This window comes from Equus przewalskii, chromosome X, assembly GCF_037783145.1.
Source record: "Equus przewalskii isolate Varuska chromosome X, EquPr2, whole genome shotgun sequence".
NCBI classification, from domain to species: Eukaryota; Metazoa; Chordata; class Mammalia; order Perissodactyla; family Equidae; genus Equus; species Equus przewalskii.
In genome coordinates, this window is record NC_091863.1 from 87,540,007 (window position 1) to 87,562,202 (window position 22,196).

Below are 22,196 nucleotides of genomic sequence, written 5' to 3' on the forward strand. Positions count from 1 at the left end.
GTTCTGTTTTGCAGCTGAGTAGTATTCCATTGTATATATGTACCACATCTTCTTTATCCATTCGTCTGTTGATGGGCACTTAGGTTGCTTCCACGTCTTGGCTATTGTAAACAGTGCTGCAATAAACATTGTGGTGCACAGGACTTTTGGGATTGCTGACTTCAGGCTCTTTGGATAAATACCTAGTAGTGGGATGGCTGGATCGTATGGTAGTTCTATTTTTAGTTTTTTGAGGAATCTCCATACTGTTTTCCATAGTGGCTGCACCAGTTTGCATTCCCACCAGCAGTGTATGAGGGTTCCTTTTTCTCCGCAATCTCTCCAACATTTGTTGCTATTAGTTTTAGATATTTTTGTCATTCTAATGGGTGTAAGGTGATATCTTAGTGTAGTTGATCATAAACTCAATAGATTTTTAATATGCATTAGCAACTCCAGATAGTATAAAACATAAAGAGTTTATATTGGCAAAAAATATCAGTGGCAACAAGGCAAAGTGGTGATACCTGTGGCCTTCCTAGAATCAACATCCTGCCATTTCATTAATGAGGAAAACAAACAACTTAGTGTCATCTCCTGTATTTCTAGGGAAGAAACAAGTTAGTGTCATCTTCATTATGTATGGACATTGCTGTGAAGTTTCCCCAAAATGAAAATTTCTACGCACAATGTCCAAAGGCCTGCATATAAAGATAATTTTAAAGTGAGCTCAAATTAAGAGGCTAAATAGAGAAAGGGAACCAGTGGTAGATTGAAAACAGACATTTTGAAAAGGCTTCTTTAGAGTGCCCTGTCTATTCTCTAAACAAAAAGGTATGCCTGAGAATAATTTCCTAGAAAGATTCAAAGGAAGTGTTTTTCAGCACTGAAGCTGGCAGACTGATGGCATTCACACCCTTCCTTTCTCATTGATGAACAGAACAGGAGACTGAAATTTTTTCATGGGGCTTGAACTCTTTGAGTATAGGAAAAGACTACATGACATACAGACTCTTCAAATAAGCATCACTCCTTCCCGTCTAATGTTCCTTTCACACAGAATTTATTTAGTGCCTAATGTCGTCAACCAATTCCAGAAGAAAAAAAATGTATTTAAATCTCTTTGATGGCAGGGACTGTATTTTATTTATCTCCAAACCTGTGATATCTGACAATGCTTTTATAGACACTCTATAAATATTGACTAAATTAACAAATTAAAAGAGGTCTAATGTTTTGTCAGCATCCATAATAGTGGATCAGAGCTTACTTAATCTTGTATACTGATGATTCCATGGAAATAGGTACTCGCGGTTTGGATGGTCCCCCTGGGCCAGATGGATTGCAAGGCCCCCCAGGTCCTCCTGGAACCTCCTCTATTGCCCATGGATTCCTCATCACACGTCACAGCCAGACAACAGATGCACCACAATGCCCGCAGGGTACTGTCCAGATATATGAAGGCTTTTCTCTCCTGTATGTACAAGGAAATAAAAGAGCTCACGGTCAAGACTTGGGTGAGATAATTGGCATCTTATTTCTTACTACGCATTTTATTTTTGTTTTGAAAATCCTGTTGGGTTTTAGAGTAGCCTTGGCTTAAGTGCATCTCTTTTTTTATTTTGGGGCTTCTAAATTGGAGACCATGTCAAGGACAGCTGAATATATTCACCATGAGTTTTAAATAAATAATATTTAACTTTCACCTGAAAGCATTAATTAGCTAGTGTGAGGTACAATTCTTGGCCTAAAGCAAGATGTCTTGGAAAGGGCCACATTTACTTTTGTTAGCTTAGTTATTAAGGAAACAGATTCCCTGGGCTCTCTACAGTATAGCAGCTGCTTGAGTGGGCAGTGTTTATAACTCATGGGAGGTAGTTTCCTCTTCTCTGACACTGGTCTTCATCAAGTTGAAAGATAAATTCTGAAGAGAATCTTGGTTTTTACATCAAAGAAGGTAAGGTCATTGCTTAATTATGCTAGTTTATAGTTCCCAAAATAAGTGCCTTAGGTTTATAAACTATCAGAGTAGTTTAAAGCTATATAAAGCACCATATTTCCATATAAAATCCACTTCATTTAATGTGTTCCCATTCATCTTCTTTATACTGGGGTGGGTAGTTTGATTGATGAGCTAAGGCTGGACTGGATGACTCTCAAGATCTCTCCCAATCCCCAAGGTTTCTTTTTCTGGAATGTTGACTTTGGATTTTGAGGCCCCATTGTTTGACCTATTTTAGGGATCACTGGGGCTACCTATTTTAGGGATCACTATCTCTTTTGCCTCCATAAAGACATTTAAGAAGATAGTCTAGGCTCCCAGCTTCTAGGGTCTGTATGGTAAGAGGCGTCCTGAGGTCTCTTCAGCTCGGCCATTCTGTGAAAACAGTTCTGCAGCAACAGAGATCTCCAGAAATCTGCTCTGCTCACTGTTCCCAGGGCATTTGGCCGTACCTGCCAGGCAGTTCTGGCCCACCAGAGTAGTTATAGCCGCTTACATGGAAGCCAATAGTCACAGGTCATTTTATGAAATGAAATAACGTAAGAGTTTGCCCAACACTTTCTTCTTCTTCTTCTACTTTTCTTTTTTTCTTCTCCTTTTCATCTTTCCTCTGCTACTTTTCCTTCTTTCTTTTGCCTTCTTTATGTAACATCTTCTTTTTCTAATTTTACATTTGAGAAATCTTCATTGTGAAAATACTCTAATCTTTTAGATAATTTTCTCTAGTCTTTCTCCCATAAAATTCCTCTCCTTTTAGTCCATTCTCTCTTCACTGTCATAGTCTAACTTATACCCAAAATCAAGCTTGTAAACTTCAAATGCCTAACCCAGCAAGTCAATAGAAACAATTAGAAGTTTTTAAGTACCATAAAATTTAAAAATGCAATGCAGATAGAAAATAGGATCTGCTATCTAGTATGTCACTATAACTTTTCAAAATGTATGTATTTAGTCAAACAAGGGCTGTCATAGTATGCCTTCAGACTTAGAAGCTATAAGATGGTCCTGACTTGGATACACTTTAAGTTTCAGACATAGGAAGACCATGATAGGGCCCAAGATCCCCAAATGATCTTGAATTACAGAGTCTCTGGTAGGGTTCACACAAGGATAAAATTGGAGATATCTTGATGAATAAACAAAAAATAGAGACAGCTATAGCTTTGATGTTAAAGAAACAATCACTTGATCAAATAAATACATAGTCTGTATTGGATTAGCGAAAATATTATGGTGTATAGAAAAAGAGGGTGGAAGAAACAGATTGAATACTAAAACTGTTTTGTCTGGGAGAAAAACAAAACATACTAAGAACCATTAGTCTATTAAAGCCTTATAATTTTAGAAAATGAGAGACATTGAGAGTTCATGAGACTGCTATCTCTTCAAAAATTTGGAGACTATAACACAGAATTTTGCATCATTGTGGGCAGCCTACAGCACACGTGCAACCAAATACCCCTGTTCTCATCATTATGGGCCTCCCTTTTATGTACCTGTTCCTTTTTGTTCTTTCTGAGACCAGGGATATTTCCAGCTCTGTCCATAATTAGGCAATAATGTTAGTTTTATTTTTAAATTACTTTATAATTAAAAAGCACTTTCATATCCATTATCCAATATGATTTTCACAACTATGATCAAGAAAGATATAGGACAGGTATTGTTTTTTCCATTTTATACGCACACACAAAAACCGGCTAAGAGGTTAAGTGGCTTATTTAAAGCCACACACTCACAAAGTGGTGGAGATAAGAATTGAACCCAACACCTGCCAATTCTAAATCCATTCATTTTTCAGTTATGCCAATTTGTCATTCATGCTCACATGACCTTGAGTCAGCAGTTACCTCTCTCTGAGCCAGTTTTTTTCTCTGAAAAAAAGTCTAAATTAGACTAAATCAATTATTTTCAACATGGAGGACTTTTGAAAAGATTCCTAGGTGATTCTCTAAAAATTCCAAGTGCTTTTGATGATCCACCAGGTTTATGCATTATTGGGCTTTTATCAGTCATCTTCAATCTGAGATAAGCATACTCCTTTGGCTACATGAGTAATTTCCAAGAGATACTCAGGCATAATTTTAAAGGAATCAATTTTCAAATCCTCAAGTTTCATATGTACTTTCTCCTAAAGTTGAACTGCCTGTCCATATGCTTTGGATAAACCCCTTTCCCACATCCCCAGTCACTATCACCCATCTCCCACTATAAAAGGATCATACAATGGTACATTGCTTTGAAGTATGAAAACCTCTAGGGGACAAATTCAAAGGGACAATTCAAAATAATGGTTTTGTTAAAGTCTCCATTAACTGAGGCTCTATAGTTCACTTCTAATTCATCTCATTAAGAAATGCATTTCCTGGTCTATCTCATCTCCAATATTTTTCATACAACCCCCACGGTAACCGCTAAACAAAAGATCAGAGCAGAGCCACAAGTCACAAAAAGAGAGAAAACTGAGAAATCTCCCTCAGAAAGCCACCAAAATGAAATAGCAGTCAGAAATACAAAGGAAGAGAAACAATGGAAACATAGAACAACCAGAAAACAAGAGATAAGATGGCAGTATTAAGCCCTCGACTATCAATAATCACTCTAAATGTAAATGGTCTGCATTCTCCAATCAGAAGACACAGAGTAACTGGATGGATTAAAAAACAAGACCCTACAATAGACAGCCTCCAAGAAACGCATCTCAGCTCCAAAGACAAACATAAGCTTAGAGTGAAGGGATAGAATACAGCACTCCAAGTTAATGGCCAACAAAAGAAAGCAGGTATTGCCATACTTTTATCAGATAGAGCAGACTTCAAGTTAAAAAACAAAACAATGAGAGACAAAGAGGGGCAGTATATAATGATAAAAGGGACATTCCACCAAGAGGACATAACACTTATTAGTATATATGCACCTGACACAAGGGCACCAAAGCACATAAAGCAATTATTAACAGACCTAAAGGGAGAAATTAACAGCAACACAATAATAGTAGGGGACCTCAACACCCTACTCACATCAGTAGACAGATCATCCAGACAAAAAGTCAACAAGGAAATAGTAGATTTAAATGAAATACTTGATCAGATGGATTTAATATATATATAGAACATTCCATCTGAAAATAGCAGAATGTACATTCTTCTCAAGTCCACATGTATCATTCTCAAAGATAGACCATATGTTGGGGAACAAGGCAACCCTCAATAAATTTAAGAAGATTGAAGTCATCCCAATCATCTTTTCTGACCACAGTGCTGTGAAGCTAGAAGTCGACCACAAGAAAAAAACAGGGAAAGTCAGAAATATGAGGAGACTAAGCAACATGCCATTGAACAACCGTTGGATCATTGAAGAAATCAAAGGGGAAATAAAAAAATACCTGGAGATAAACGAAGATAAAAATACAACATACCAACTCTTATGGGATACAGCAAAAGCAGTCATAAGAGGGAAATTCATAGTAATACAGGCCCACCTCAACAAGCAAGAAAAATCTTAAATAAGTAATCTTAAAATGCACCTAACAGAGCTAGAAAAAGAAGAACAAAGCAAGCCTAAAATCACCAAGAGGGAAATAATAAAAATCAGAGCAGAAATAAATGAAATAGAGAATAAAGAAACAGTAAAAAGGATTAATGAAACCAAGAGCTGTTTCTTTGAGAAGATAAACAAAATTGACAAGCTCTTAGCCAGACTCACAAGGAAAAAAAGAGAGAAGTCTCAAATAAATAAAACTAGAAATGAAAGAGGAAAAATTACATCAGATACTGCAGAGATACAAAGGATTATAAGAGAATACTATGAAAAACTATATGCCCACAAATTCGATACCTTAGAAGGAATGGATGAATTCCTAGACTCATACAACCTCCTAAAACTGAACCAAGAAAAAATAGAGAATCTGAACAGACCAATCACAAGTACAGAGATTGAAACAATAATCACAAATCTCCCAAAAAACAAAAGTCCAGGACCAGATGGCTTCTCTGGAGAATTCTACCAAACATTCAAAGATTTAGTATCTATCCTTCTCAAACTATTCCGAAAAATTGAATAAGATGGAATACTTCCTAACACAAACTATGAGGCCAACATTGCCGTGATACCAAAACCAGGCAAGGACATCACAAAGAAGGAAAACTACAGACCAATATCACTGATGAACATAGATGCAAAAATCCTCAACAAAATATTGGCAAACCGAATACAGCAATACATTAAAAGTATCGTGCACCACAATCAAGTGGGATTTATTCCAGGGATGCGGGAATGGTCCAGCCTCCACAAATCAATCAATGTGATACACCACATTAACTAACTGAGGAATAAGAATCACATGATCATCTCAATCAATGCAGAGAAAACATTTGACAAGATCCAACATCCATTTGTGATAAAAACTCTCAATAAAATAGGTATAGAAGGAAAGTACCTCAACATAATAAAGGCCATATATGAAAAACCCCCAGCCAACATGATCCTTAATGGTGAAAAACTGAAAGCCATTCCGCTGAGAACAGGAATGAGACAGGATGCCCCTTCTCACCACTCTTATTCAACATAGTACTGGAGGTGTTGACCAGAGCAACTAGGCAAGAAAAAGAAATAAAAGGTATCCAAATTGGAAAGGAAGAAGAGAAACTTCTGCTATTTAAAGATGACATGTTGCTATATATAGAAAATTGTAACGAATCCACCGGAAAACTATTTGAAATAATCGACAGCTGCAGCAAAGTTTGAGAGTACAAAATCACTTTAAAAGAATTAGTTGCATTCCTGTGCGCTAACAATGAACTAGCAGAAGAGAAATCAAGACTACAATCCCACTTACAATCACAACAAAAAGAATAAAACACCTAGGAATAAACTTAACCAAAGAGATGAAAAACCTGTACACTGAAAACTATTAGACATGTACACTGAAACTGAAAGACGTTATTGAAAGAAATTGAAGAAGACATAAAGAAATGGAAAGATATTCCATGTTCATGGGTCAGAAGAATAAACATAGTTAAAATATCCATACTACTGAAAGCAATCTACAGATTCAGTGCAGTCACAATCAGAATTCCAATGACATCCTTCACAGAAATAGAATAAAGAATCCAAAAATTTATATAGAACAACAAAAGACCCCGAACAGCCAAAGCAATCCTGAGGACAAAGAACAAAGCTGGAGGCATCACAGTCCCTGACTTAAAAATATACTACAAAGCTATAGTAATCAACATAGCATGGTACTGGCACAAAAGCAGGCAAACAGATCAATGGATCTGAATTGAAAGCCCAGAAATAAAACCACACATCTATGGACAGTTAATCTTTGACAAAGGAGCCAAGAACATACAATGGAGAAAGGAAAGTCTCTTCAATAAATGGTGTTGGGAAAACTGGACAGTCACATGCAAAAGAATGAAAGTAGACCATTATCTTGTACTATACACAAAAATTAACTCAAAATGGATTAAAGATTTGAATGTAAGACCTGAAACCATAAAACTCCCAGAATAAAATATAGACAGTATGCTCTTTGACATTGGTCTTTGCAACATCTTTTCGAATACCATGTCTACTCAGGCAAGGGAAACAAAAGAAAACGTTAACAAATGGGTCTACATCAGACTAAAAAGCTTCTGCAAAGCAAAGGAAACCATCAACAAAACAGAAAGATAACCCACCAACTGGGAGAAAATATTTGCAAATCATTTATCAGACAAGGGATTGATCTCCAAAATATATAAAGAACTCACACAACTCAACAACAAAAAAACAAACAACCCGATCAAAAAATGGGCAGAAGACAGGAACAGACATTTTTCCAAGGAAGATATACAGTTGGTCAACAGACACATGAAAAGATGCTCGACATCACTAATTATTAGGGAAATGCAAATCAAAACTACAATGAGATATCACCTTACACCAGAGTGGCTAGAATTACCAAGACAAAAAACAACAAATGTTGGAGAGGATGTGGAGAAAAGAGAACGCTCATACACTGCTGGTGGGAATGCAAACTGGTGCAGTCACTATGGAGAACAGTATGGAGATTTCTCAAAAAATTAAAAATAGAAATATCATACAATCCAGCTATCCTACTACTGGGTATTTACCCGAAGAACTTGAAATCAATGATCCAAAGAGATTTATGCACCCCTATGTTCATTGCAGCACAATTCACAATAGCCAGGATGCGGAAACAACCCAAGTCCTCTTCTACAGGTGAATTGATAAAGAAGTTGTGGTGTATATATATACAATGGAATACTACTCAGTCATAAAAAAGACGAAATAAGCCAGACAAAGACAAATACTACATGATTTCACTCATATGTGGAAGATAACAAATACATGGATAAAGAGAACAGATTAGTGGTTACTAGAGAGGAAGGGGGTTGGGAGGTAAGTGAAAGAGACAAAGGGGCACATATGTATGGTGATGGATAAAAATTAGATTAGACTACTAGGAGTTAGCACGATGAAGTGTATTCAGGAATTGATAAACAATAATGTACACCCCAAATTACATAATGTTATAAACCATTATAATCCCAATAAAATTACTTAAAAAAAAGAAATGCATTTCCGATAGAAGTTTACTTTTCATGGTTAGTAATTATCAAAATTTGTAATATCTATGTTTTTGATCAGTTGTGAATTAATAATAATCATGATAATTCAAAATAAAATATTTAATATGCAAAGCCTTACGGTCACAGAAAGTTTTTAATAGTTACTTTAAATTTTTGTTCTGGAGAAATATGATAGGATAATCAGTGAAAGACTTTCAAAAATAAAAAACATATTAGGATAAAACTGTGTGAGAGGAGTAGAATGGAGATGTAATTTCCAAATGCAAAAAGAGCATTGTTTGATTTCGAATTGTTAAAGACGAGTTTATGTGCTTTTAAAAATGTTTATTGTTAGACTTCAAATTGTTACATTGGATTCGTTTAAAATAGTAATATGAAAATTTGTTTTTAAATATAGGTATTCACAAAATACTAGAAATGACTGCTGGTGATGTTGAAATGTGGCTTGCACAGTCCCAGGCTCCAGTATTACAAAGTAGAGTATAGACGGGTGGGTTGGGAGCCAAGAGACAATAACCAATAACTTAATAACTGCCATAGTATCAATTTAAACTTCTGATGAAATATTTTGGATACTAACTTAAAAATGTGTGAGAGGGGTACATCGCTTTTCATCATCCTTTTGTGAGTAGATGAGAAAAGAAAGGCCTAATCACTGGTAGAGATAACCTCTATTGCCCCTACCAGCTCAGAAATTCAAAGGCTCTAGTTCCTTTTCTTTTTATTCCCTCCATCCTTCCTCTCTCTCTCATTTATCTTTTTTCCTTTTTGTTATTCATCTCCAGACCTGTCCATGGTTTATGTGCATATTGGTCAGCTCTACAATTGTGCCTAGGCTTAAAGAGATTGCATACCCACACAAGATAAATACTGGGGATGTCTTGGAAGAAGAGAGGGCAGCCTGGAGAGGAAATACTGATATGATATTATAAGGACTCAGTATGTGCCCTTGACTTGTCCACAATAAACTGCCCAATATTCTCCATAAGACACCGTTGTTTATAAGATGCATCACCAGTTTAAAAACAGTGTTGGGGAATATATAATGAGCTACCACAGTAAATGTCTACATAAATTATAAGATATATCCTGACTTTAGAAATGTTAAAATATGAGTTAATGTGCATCTTATAATTGAAAAAGTATATTTATTATCTAAGAAACATGGGCAAGTTTCTCTTTGAGAGGTTGTTTGCTGGTGTTTTAGAAGAAGTTAAAGTATCATCATGATGAAGTTCTTCATCTTTTTCTCCTCAATTCTTCCTAGGGACGGCTGGCAGCTGCCTTCGTCGCTTCAGTACCATGCCTTTTATGTTCTGCAACATCAATAATGTTTGCAACTTTGCTTCAAGAAATGATTATTCTTACTGGCTCTCTACCCCAGAACCCATGCCAATGAGCATGGAGCCCCTGAAGGGCCAGAGCATTCAGCCATTCATTAGTCGGTGAGACATTGGTATAGCTTTGACTTTTACCAATCCCCAGTTAGTTTAGCTAGTCAGAAATGAGTCCAAAGCTAATAATCTGAGCATATTCCTCCCAGGTTAGGTAGAACAGAGGTGCCTTTATAATATTCAATTCAGTATTTAGTATGATCCACATTTATTGGGGATCTGCTTTTGACCATGCCCCATGATAGACACAGTGTAATGTACAAAGAACTCAGTCTAGTTATTAGGCAAATGTATGTAGATTAATCTAATATATATCAGGCTTGGGCTAAGTGCTACAATAGACCTAATAAAAATGTTATGAAAGCATAGGAAAAGGGATGTTTAATTCTAACTGGAGAAATTTGGGATGACTATGTGGAAGAAATGTGTTTTGAACTGGGTAGTCTTTGAAAGATGGGAAGGACTTGAGAGGTTGGCAGTTATAAGGGGGAAGGGCACACTACACAGAGAACATGGGTAGTAGATTGATGTGTCTAGAATATAGTTTGTAAAGGTTACATAGGGAGAAGAGACTGGAAAGTTAACTTGGACCCAAATGGTAGAAGGTTTTCAGTATAAGATTTTATTTTGGAATTTATTTGCTATATATTGGGGAGCCCCGAAAAGTTTTTGAGCTACATTTCAGGGAAGATTACAGAGCTATCAATGCGTAACATGGATTATAGAGGGAATAGTCTTGAGGTGGAGAGACCAGTTAAATTGAAGATATTGCTATATTCCTGGTAGGAGTGGATTGGAACTCTCAGTGGGGAACATGTATCACGTTAATAGAATAGATAGGATTTGGCAGTTGATTAGCTATGGGAAGAAGGAAATGATAGCTGAGGTTTGGTGTATGGGTAAGAGGAGGGTGGTACCATTAATAGATTCATAGAATTTTTCCACATTACAACCCTCGTTTAACTCAATCTCCTAGGCATATTAGATATTGCCATTTTCCTTCTGATTATGACCCAATTGATCTAGGCGTCCAGTAACCATAAAAGATGAATCATTGGAAAGTCTAGTTTCTTTCACATGGCGTATAAAGTTTAAATCTAGTTTAGCCTCTCTTTGTAGCAAATTCATGGTGCCCTTTTTAATACATTTGCCCAAATCCTTTGGGAATTAGGTTTTTGTGATTTTTCTCACTCCTAACTCTTGGGAGTAAAAGGTTCCCTAAAGGTATACCGTATTTTGTAGATAAACTTTGCCAAATTGGTTCAGTCATATTTCAAAAAGGTCCCCTCATGCTCTTATTAAAGATTTGGTAGACTCAGCTGTATTTACTGTGTTGCTGTTTTATTTGATTTTATAGATTTAAGCCACATCCCCAAGTACCTGGGTACCTGCCCAGCATTCTGGATATTTTGTACTTCTCCAGATATAGCCAAATGGTTAATAAATATACTTTGGACCAAAAATAATGGGTGGGGATTGAGAAAGTGTCTTTCTTGTCTTTTCCAGTTTACCAGACATTGTTCTTACCACAGTTTCAGCATTACTAAATGTCTACCCTCCAATTGGGCATTTTCACAGCAAGTAGTATGTACAATACACTATGCCAAACTCTTACAGCAATTATGGCATTGACTACAGCAAGTATGAATACAAATTTGGAGCAGAATGGAAAATGAAAATGCTATAGCAGTGATTCTGTAGTTTCTTGAAAAAAAGCGTACAGTTTTTGTTTGTAACTTTATTATGTATATTGAGAGACAAGATTTATGCAAAAAGCAATTCTCAAAGTTCATTTTTCTCCTCCTTTCCTGAGCATTAAAGACACCTTAATGGGCTTCTATACCAGGAAGGCTACCAAAGAAGAGGGACTGCTATTTCCCACCTACTCACTCTGTAGATTGTATTCCTTCTCCCTTTCCCTTACCAGATGTGCAGTATGTGAAGCTCCAGCTGTGGTCATTGCAGTTCACAGTCAGACCATCCAGATTCCCCGTTGTCCTCAGGGATGGGATTCTCTCTGGATTGGTTATTCCTTCATGATGGTACGAAACATTCTTCCTTGTCTTTGTCGTCATAGCTGACTGTCCATCATATCTACGTTTCTTCCCAGTATGAGGAATCCCTGTCATTTTGTGTAGTAAGAAGCTTGAGCCTTAAATAGTTTCTATCCGAGCACTGTGTTCCCCCTCACACATTTTCTGGAACATATTTTCATAATCTGCCTGTTGCTTTGGTTGAGTACCCTTGGTGTGGATACTATTCTCTTACCTCTGGCCCTCTTCCTTCACTGGATTTGAATTTTTGACCAACTTCAGCACACAGCTTTGGGTATTCACTAAGTTATTATGGCCCATGGGTATTATAGCCCATGGGTATTGTGGCACATTTTTCCTTGTCTTTTCTAGCATACAAGTGCAGGAGCAGAGGGCTCGGGTCAAGCCCTGGCCTCCCCTGGTTCCTGCTTGGAGGAGTTTCGTTCAGCTCCTTTTATCGAATGTCATGGGCGAGGTACCTGCAACTACTATGCCAACTCCTACAGCTTTTGGCTGGCGACTGTAGATATGTCAGACATGTTCAGGTAAGGTGCTTATGACTTTAGTTTAGGTCCTAAGCTTCCTTCACAGATGCTCAGGAAGAGAGGCTGTTCACGGACGGTTTATATCCAACAAATGTTAGTAACTTAGTGGACTGTGTCCTTTATTCTTGCTTGTTCTCCTCATATACTAGACTCAGGTCAGAAAAACAGACGGCTAATATTAGATACGTGTGATTTGAGATTGTTTTGTAGTAATCTTTCAATAGCAAAATAGACAGAGCAAGGAAAGGTTATATGATCTGCTTAATAACAAGTGAGCAGCTGCTCAACTAGACCAAAGTCGGCCCCAGGAATTGAAGCTGTAAACTATATTCTCTCCCCTAGTCCAGTAGTCTCCTTTTGCAGAATGATTTTAAGGCTCTCATCCAAGTGTTTGAATGAATAAGGCCACATATGATATGTGTACCTCAGGATACTTCAATCTGTTGAATTTTTTGTTAGTTTGAATTTATTTTTATATGTTGCTTCTTTTGAGTTATCATTAATTCATATTTTTTATGTATTATCTTTTTGTATTTCTTGTGTATCATGTATTATCATTTATTTGTCATCAGTTGCCCATATCCTCCTCAATCTAGGCCTATCAGAAAAATGTATAAAAAAAGAGAGGGAGAGACAAATAGTCAAAAATAATAGTCGTGAGGAGAAGAGTCACAAAAATACCTATGACCCCTAATGGCTCTTAGGCCATTCCATTCATCGCATTAGATCCCATTGCTCAAAAGTTAACCATGAAGTCATCAGGAGAGCTACTTAAACACAAAGAGAATGTTTGGGTATGAATTTGAACCAATAATAGAATTGAAATCTCATAAAAGGCTAATCTGATAGTCTTATTTCTTATTTCCCAGCAAACCTCAGTCGGAAACGCTGAAAGCAGGAGACTTGAGGACACGTATTAGCCGATGTCAAGTGTGCATGAAGAGGACATAACATTTTGAAGAATTCCTTGTGTGTTTTTAAATGTGATATATATGCATATATATATATAAAATTCCCAGGATGCAATGTCTCACTCTCCCCAACTTCACCACTGCTGCCACCAATGGTGCTACTATATATGACCAAGAGAACATGCTGACTAGTAATCATGAAGATTCCGATGTACCTCAGCAATGTGCCAGAGCAAGGTGTCTATTATTTTTCTATGAAAGAAATAAGGAAATGAATTTACTCTTTGGGTCCAGAATGACTTTCTCCAAGGATTATAAGATGAAGATTATATATTTTGCCCAGTAACTAAAATGGCACGTTAAAAATTCAATTAAGAGAAGAATCACACTGAGTGAAATAAAAGACTGCAGTTTGGGGGAAGAATTATTTTTCATGGTGCTACTAATCCTACTGTATCCCAGGTTTTTAATATAAAAGTGTTAAGCTTATTTTGCTCTGTAAGTAAAGAATGTGTATATTGTGTAAACAGCCTTTTAGCGCAAAATGTTCAGTCATTTAGATGTGAACTGACATGACTCACTCTTTACAGAAAACTTAGGAAAACCTAGAATACAGACAGCAAGATTTTATATCCATGTTTATCAAAGTGAGAGAATTTGTATTCTTGCATCAGGTTACTACTGAGAGTAAATTTATTTTGAGTTTTATCCTCTAAGTTCGTATCTGACTTTTTTAAAAATTAGGTCATTTCTAGTCACTTTAATCAGAATTTTAAATGTTCCTGTTACATACCAAATTTATAATATCCAATGGAGCAATTCACTTTTGCTATATTCTCAAAGACACTCTTAACACTAGATGCCCCCTGTTTTAATATTTCTTACATCTTGTTTTTGCTCATCCCTGACTGGGCAAAGATTCTCCCAAATAATTTTGAGAAGCAAAAACATACCAAAAAAAAGACAATTCTTTTCCTGTGCTTCTTATGTAAGAATTATTCTCCTGTGGTCTCTGCTTGTACAAGAACTGGGAAGACAGTACTCGGTTAGTCTTCTCTCATCAATTACAAAGCCAATTGATGTTTCTTACTCTTTTTTATTTTAAACATTTTATTATAAATAGTCATAGAATACTTTATTTCCCTAGCTGTCATCTTCTCACTTGATGTTTTTTAACTCACCAATATCAATTTAATTAAAGATATATGTTGTAAGGATGGCTTATTGTGTATCTCTTCAGCCTATGTGTAAAAATGTACTCATTTACAGATAGACTACACATCTGCACATCAACAAGTAGTCCCTTCTCAGAGAATCATTTAGAGCAGTTCCAAACCAAAAGAGGTTTCTGCAGACTTTGGTCACTCTGATAGCTGATAGAAAACACACAGCAATGTACTTTTTCCAATCAAGAAAACAACCCATTCAGAGGTATTTTTGAGATAATAAATTTATTAAAAACATTGTGTTGATGGCTGGGAAAGGAAGCAGAACTACTTTCTATTTTGGGAAGAATTCATTAATAATGTTTAAAGTAGATTAGTGAGTTAATATTCCTAATTATCAAGAGTGAACACATGTAGCTGAGGACTTGCTAAATGTAAGAGGCATTAAAAGCCTCCAAACTAAAATTTGTGTTACAGCTAAAATATGAAACTACCAAAGTGATTTTGAGAATTTTAGACCCTAATATGAACCCATGAAAAATCTGAAACTTAGAGTCTGTAGTGGTAAAAGTTTTAAGTTCTAAACAGTGGTGACTACCTAATAATACCATTGATTTCAAGGCTAGCCAATTGCAAATTCTAGCTTTATTTTTCCATGTAGCCACATACATGAAAACACTAATGGGTAACTGTAAATGAAAACGCCATATTGCATCCTATAGATTTTTCTACATGCTGTACACTCAAAGGATGCTCCTTGAATTACAATTGCAAACAATAATTTCTGAGATTTTTCTTTTTGTAGCTTTCCCTCTCATTTTAGCTGGTTGAAAACCTTGCCTCAAAAAGAACCTCCTAGGCATTCTAACCAGCCCAGATAACCAGAAGTTTGCTCTTCAAAGCTGAGGATCGACTTGCCCTGCTTTACCTTCCATCCCCTCCTAGACCTGGTCTGTGTCTACATGGGGAGTTTTTAAATTGCCTGAAGGGGTCCTGGCTGGAGGAAACATGCAGAGAAATTCTATGGCATAGCACAGTCCGGATCACCTGACTGATTTTTCATAACAAGGTATAGCAGCAAATTCTTTATCCAGGTCAGCTTCTTCCCTGAAAATTATATATTTTTAAAATTTTTCTTTGAAAAAACTCCAATGTGAAATTGCTTAGAATTGAAGAATATAAAGGCAGTAGTCATGTACTGTTAGTTTGCATATGGTGATTTTGAGATAAAAAATTAAATTTTATCTTATATTAGGGATAGAATTTCAAGCAACTTTCTACAGAAAAATAGCTTGTAGTTAAATTTCCTAATATAAGAGTAATTATTCACTGAAAAAATTGTCTAATCTGTGCCACCTCAAAATAAGAAATGTGCCTCTTCAATGAATGTTGTATACAAGAATGTTACATTTGTAAGAGCACAGGAAACTCAATAAATTTTAAACTATCTAAAGGAAAAAAAAAAGAACCTCCTAACATTTTAATAGTTGCACGTGCAGCTAGTCTGTGTGTTTCTTAGTTCCTGTAACTATCCCAAGCCCTGCTTTCTTTTTGAAAGTACATGAACCCAATCTATTCCAGGACCTTAATGTTGTTGACCCTCCCTTGCCACTGAATATTCAAAGATTATTCTGATGTAGCTGCTCTAGTAGTTACCTATAGTGAGTTTTGCAGTCATGCACAGTTAATGGTTTTCCCACATAGGCAGGCAATGAATGAGCTGTTCTGCTTAATCAGAAACAAAGAGTATCAACCAAGTGATATATATACACACATACACACACACGCACAACATATGCTATGTTGGCTTCACACTCATCACTTCCAAGCTTCCAAAAGAGATTTTATTGGACACCTTGTGATTATACAGTCTCTTTCCTCACCCAGCAAAGTTTGAAGAACTTTTTCTGTTTCTTGTGGCGCCATGGAGGTTCTTTGCCTCAATTGGCATCTTTAATTGAAAACTCACTGGTCATGGCAAACCATCAGAAGTTTATTCATATGTTAATCACAAGAGGGCACTATTGCCTATAAAGATAAATCGACATGTGCAATGATTTGTTGTGCTCATTATTGATGGTGGTGGTGGAGTTGTCTAAAGCCTTGCCTCCAGAGTCCTTGTTTTAAGCTTCATGTATTCTTTCATCCTCGTAAAGATCAATAGCAAGTATTTTAAGAGGTGGCCCAGTTTGCCAATGTCTGCATTCAAAATAAGGGACAGCTCTGCAGTCAAAGATTCTTTTAAGGGCCTGATTAGGAGTTGGCTTTGGTAGTGCTTCCCGGGCCTCTCAACCTAGAAGCAAAGAGCAATCACTTTTGTTTGGCCAGGGCTTCAGTTGACTTCTTTAGCAGAGAAACTCTGTTCTCAGACTGGACTATACAAACACCTTCATCCCTAGGCAGCTCCAAAATAAATTGAATAATATTTTTAAATCATATGTCATTTCCAATTTAGAGGAGTGGTTTCCAGAGTATAATTAGGATGCTTGGAAGGTTTGTATAGTGGAAATACTTATAAATTGGGACACTGAAGGAATAAATCCAGATAGGCCTGTCTCCCAAGTTTCACAGCAACAAACATTCATTACATACTTATTAGCTGTAGCACACTATGACAGATAGCAATCCAAAATCAACTCAATCAGAAAGATTTTAGTCACTATAATACATATCCCGAGAAGAAGTATGGTATGCTAGCCTTGACTACCAAATCTTACTAATTCTAGGCCAGACTCGGATAGGTGATGAGGCTTTTTGCCAGCAGTAGCTTTCCAGAGGAACCTGACTCACCAACCTGTTGCCTAACACATGGACAGGCTAAAATCACATTTGTGTAACCTTAATTCTCTATTTCTGTATGAGTGGACAGCATGCCCAACACCTAATCCCACAGGATGACAAATTGATGACATCATACCAATTTATGCCAGATATCTTCTGTTTTCCTTCTCCAGATTCACATGGCATTCTTTGCCCTGCTTTCTGTCCCAGAGGATTTCCATGCCCTCTGGCTTCTGATTGAGTTCAACCAATGGGATGCTCCCAGCAGGATAGCAGAGTGAGGAACAACACTGAGGTTAGGGTTTTTATTTTCATGGGTCCTGTGGGGTCACCTCAGGTTGATTTGTGCTCCTCAATTGAATGTCCCTGCTCCTCTCAAGATGACCTGCTCTTCTTAATTATCTCCACCTATGGTTCCAGTAACCTCTTTCTTCTCATTTCTTCAGGTCTTTGTTTATGACAAGTCTACTACTCCTGTGCTGCTAGCCTTGGTATCCTGCACTATCTTTTGTGGTTCTCCTACACACCCCCTATATCTTTTCTAATTAAACTCTCCTCAGATTATCCTAATTTATGTGTGTTGTCTGTTTACTGTTGATACCCTGATGAATGCACAACTGTTTCCAAAATCTAGTGGAAGTGCTTTATTCTATGTATGGCAAAATGAGGGTGAATTGATAAAGGAGACAAGCATGATTAGCATCTTCCATTTTGAACTGAGGGATAGACCAGCAGAAATATGACTTAACATCACTTAACCTAAGACCTAGTTAACCAAGCTTTATTGGAAGCTGTGTTCCAAGATTTTTAGGGTGATATGAGGCAAAATATGTTCATTATGATCCTAAATTATTTAACTTTTTTCAAATATTGTCCCATTGGATCTCTAAAGAATGCATTTTGACTTCCCCCTGAGTGGTCATTTGGTTTGCTTCATCCTACTCCAAAGGAAGAATCCCAGTTGCTTCGTTGGCAGGCTAGATTGTAAGCAATGAGGAGTAATCGCTCATAGATCCAAAAAGGAAGCTCCTGTTAGTACCATTAGTACTACTTCCACCAGAGAAATCTGCCAAGCCAGGTGTGTATATGCCTGCAGTCAGTAAAAAAACCCAAAGTATTACTAGGCCAAGAAATAGACAATTTAAACCACCTAAAACAAATATTTTTCTAGCCTCAAGGCTTCTGTGAAAGGTAAGCCCACAGAAGCACTTCAGATCTGCTTCCCTTTTGTTCATCAAGGCTTACCAGGGGGAATGCTTAGACTGGCGATTATAGAAGGTGGGACAGGCTCTAAGACCAAAGGCAGTCTGAGACTACTTGCTAATTTCATCCAGGGTTACATGAAGCCTACCAAGAAGTGAATATACTTTTCTGTAAAGTAAAATAGCTTTCTGGTTGATTTCTTTGGGGCCAGTAAAGTGCTCACTATTAACAGTCTATTATAAGCTGCAATGGTAAATCAGATGTCAGATCTTTGTGTCTTTCTCTGACACAATAATTTGACCTTTGCTTGGGCTCTAAAGGAGAGTACCTCTGATGCCTCAGTAGCAACAAGAGTAACACCTTATATTTATATAGTTCTCATTGAAATGTCATTCTTCACACATGATTTCATCTGAGCCTCAACAACCCTGATGTATTCAAACAGTGCAAGTTGTCTCCATTTTACAGGTGCAGAAGCTGAACCTTAGACTGGTTAAATGACTTTCCCAAAGTCACAGGACAAGTTACTAAGTTCTTTTTTACTCAAAATCTAATCATCACCTTGTAGTCATGAAGATGCCTGTATCAAAAAACTCAGAATCCTGTGTGGTGGAGATTCCTGGCAGTACAAGGGTCTCTGCCTCACGAGAAGTGATAAGCTACATGTTTTGGAAACCTTGGTTGTCAGTTAAGGATGAGTGCTTTTGCCAGCACCGTCGTAGCACTGGAGACCGTTTAGAATTAGGCCTTGGACACAGGGGGCTTACAGTGAATCAATCCACTGTACCTCAGGATACTCTTGTCTGGTTTAATGCTCTGTAGCTAAAGAAAACCTGTGAGTCTGACCTGGTACCCACCACTCATGAGCTTCTTTGGGGTTTTTTAATCCAGATGAGCTCCTGGAATTTGAATGCTCTGTTCTGCAAACCCTCTAGTGCCACTAGTGTCCAAGTAAGGACCAGTGTGTCTTTTCTTTTTTTTTTTTTTTAAGGATTGGGACCTGGGCTAACAACTGTTGCCAATCTTTTTTTTTTTTTCCTGCTTTATCTCCCCAAACCCGCCCTGTACACAGTTGTATATCTTAGTTGCATGTCCTTCTAGTTGTGGGATGTGGGACGCCGCCTCAACATGGCCTGACGAGCGGTTCCATGTCTGCGCCCAGGATCCGAACCCTGGGCCGCCGCAGCGGAGCACGCGAACTTAACCACTTGGCCACGGAGCCGGCCCTTCAGTGTGTCTTGATTGTTATGTAAACCTGAGACCATCCAGATATGATTTATCATCTATTACAAACAATGCAGAAAGTACTCTGTGAAGGGGAATTTTTTTTTAGTTCAAACAGAAAATTTTATTATATTTCATTTACGTTAATATACATAAACACACACAGAAGCAACATGAATTTGCTAACCATAACCTCCATTGGTCATATTTCACATGCAGTAGTTTTCCTTATTTGGCTCCCTTCAAGGGAAATTTAGGCTGGGAATCAGATGAACAAACATCAAGCCAATTGGGCAAAACAGCATTTGGTTATTTATCAGATTAGAGAGGCAGGAAGGGTTAAAGACAAGTTGGAAAACATCTAGACTGAAATAGAACCCTGCTTAGCTTGTAGTAATCACTATAGTAAGAAGCAAGACTTTGAGATTACTGGGTTTAAATATGTTCTTAAGTTGACTATGTAGTTTCAGATGTGGCAGGTATTGCCTATCTTATAGGCCAGCAGCAGCACAGAAAACGCCCCCCATGGAGTGGAAAGAGAGAACAACCTAAAGCCATTTTCACAAACACATCCTTCTCCTGCTCTGAGAAACCAATATTTTCTTTGGTCCTCTCTGAGCAAGCAGAAGCAGCCACTGACGCATGACAATGTGCTAAGGCTTTTCTCCTTACAGCTCTAGCAGTTTTTACTCCATCTATTTTGAAGATCTGTTATTAGGTGCATAAATATTTATGATTTTTATGTCCTCTTGATGAAAGGATCCCTTTATCGTTATGATAATGGTAATATGGTAAAGAAAACGTTTATTCTTTACTCTGAACTCTACATTGATAGCAGTGTAGCCATCCAGCTTTTTCTGTGTTAGTGTGAGCATGATATCATTTTTTCTGTCATTTTACTTTTAATCTATATCTGCCTTCATATTTGAATTGCATTTCTTGTAGGCAGCATATGGTTGGATGTTGCTTTTTTACTACATCTAACAATTTTTGCATTTTAGTAGCCTGCTTTTAATGTGGTTATTGATATGGTTAGGTTTAAATCTATCATCTTGCTATTTGTTTTCTATTTGTGCCATTTGTACCTTGTTCACTTTTTAAAGCCTTGTTTGGGATTGAGTATTTTTCTGATTCCATTATATCTTCTTTGCGACATACTAAGTATAACATTTTGTTTGATTAATTTAGTGACTGCTTTAGGGTTTATGGTATACATCTTTAACTTATCAGTCTACATTCAAATTATGTAACACCACTTCATGTATGCTTTAAGAATGTTGCAATAGTACAATAGTACCTTCAATTCTTCCCTCTTGAGCTTTGTGCTATTATTTTCATACACTGTAGTTTTAATATGTTATAAAGCCCATACTACATCCTTCTTATTTTTATTTAAATAGTACATTTTTTTAAAAGATTTTTTGTTTTATTCCTTTTTCTCCCCAAAGCCCCCAAGTACATAGTTGTATATTCTTCGTTGTGGGTTCCTCTAGTTGTGGCATGTGGGACGCTGCCTCAGCGTGGTTTGATGAGCAGTGCCATGTCCGTGCCCAGGATTCGAACCAACGAAACACTGGGCCACCTGCAGCGGAGCGCGCGAACTTAACCACTCAGCCATGAGGCCAGCCCAAGTACATTCTTTTTTAGTCGATATAACTCACATACCATAAGATTCATCCTCTTAAACTGTGCAATTCAATAGCTTTTGGTATATTCATGAAGTAGTGCAACCATCATCACTATCTAATTCCAGAACATCTTCATCACCCCAAAAGGAAAACTCCATACTCATTAGCAATGATTCTCTATTCTTCACCCGTTTCTCCCTCCCCACAGCCCTAGGCAACCACTAATCTACTTTCTGTCTCTAAAGATTTGCCTTCTTTGGACATTTCATGTAAATGGAATCATACAATATATGGCCTTTTGTGCCTGGTTTCTTTCATTTTCTTTCATTTCATTAATATTTTCAAGTGTCATCCATGTTGTAGCATGTGTTAGTACTTCATTCCTTTATTTTTTCAATGGAGGTGAAAGTCACGTAACATAAGACTAACAATTTTAAAGCGAACAATTCAAGTAGCATTCAGTACATCCATAATGTGCACCAACCACTTTTATCTAGTTCCAAAACATTTTCATCATCCCAAAAGAAAACCTTGTACCCATTAAGCAGTCACTCCTCACTCCCCGTAGCCCCTAGCAGTCACTAATCTGCTTTCTGTCTCTATGGATTTACGTATTCTAGATGTTTCATATAAGTGGATTCATACAATATGTGACTTTTTTTGTCTGGTTTCTTTCATTTACCATAATGTTTTTGAGGTTCATCCACATTATAGTACATATGAGTACTTCA

The 22,196-nt window shown here is 37.1% G+C and overlaps 1 protein-coding gene across 1 annotated transcript in view; it reads left to right on the plus strand.

Annotated features, from left to right (window-relative positions):
- COL4A5 (collagen type IV alpha 5 chain) overlaps positions 1-14,677 on the plus strand; it is a 225,602-nt gene extending 210,925 nt beyond the window's left edge. Inside the window, exons 47-51 of the mRNA XM_008532626.2 lie at positions 1,284-1,496; positions 9,848-10,025; positions 11,902-12,016; positions 12,380-12,552; positions 13,422-14,677. Of these exons, the coding sequence (XP_008530848.2) occupies positions 1,284-1,496; positions 9,848-10,025; positions 11,902-12,016; positions 12,380-12,552; positions 13,422-13,503 (761 nt within the window). The 3' untranslated portion in view covers positions 13,504-14,677. The remainder of the gene's footprint in view (positions 1-1,283; positions 1,497-9,847; positions 10,026-11,901; positions 12,017-12,379; positions 12,553-13,421) is intronic.
- Positions 14,678-22,196: the final 7,519 nt, after the last annotated feature.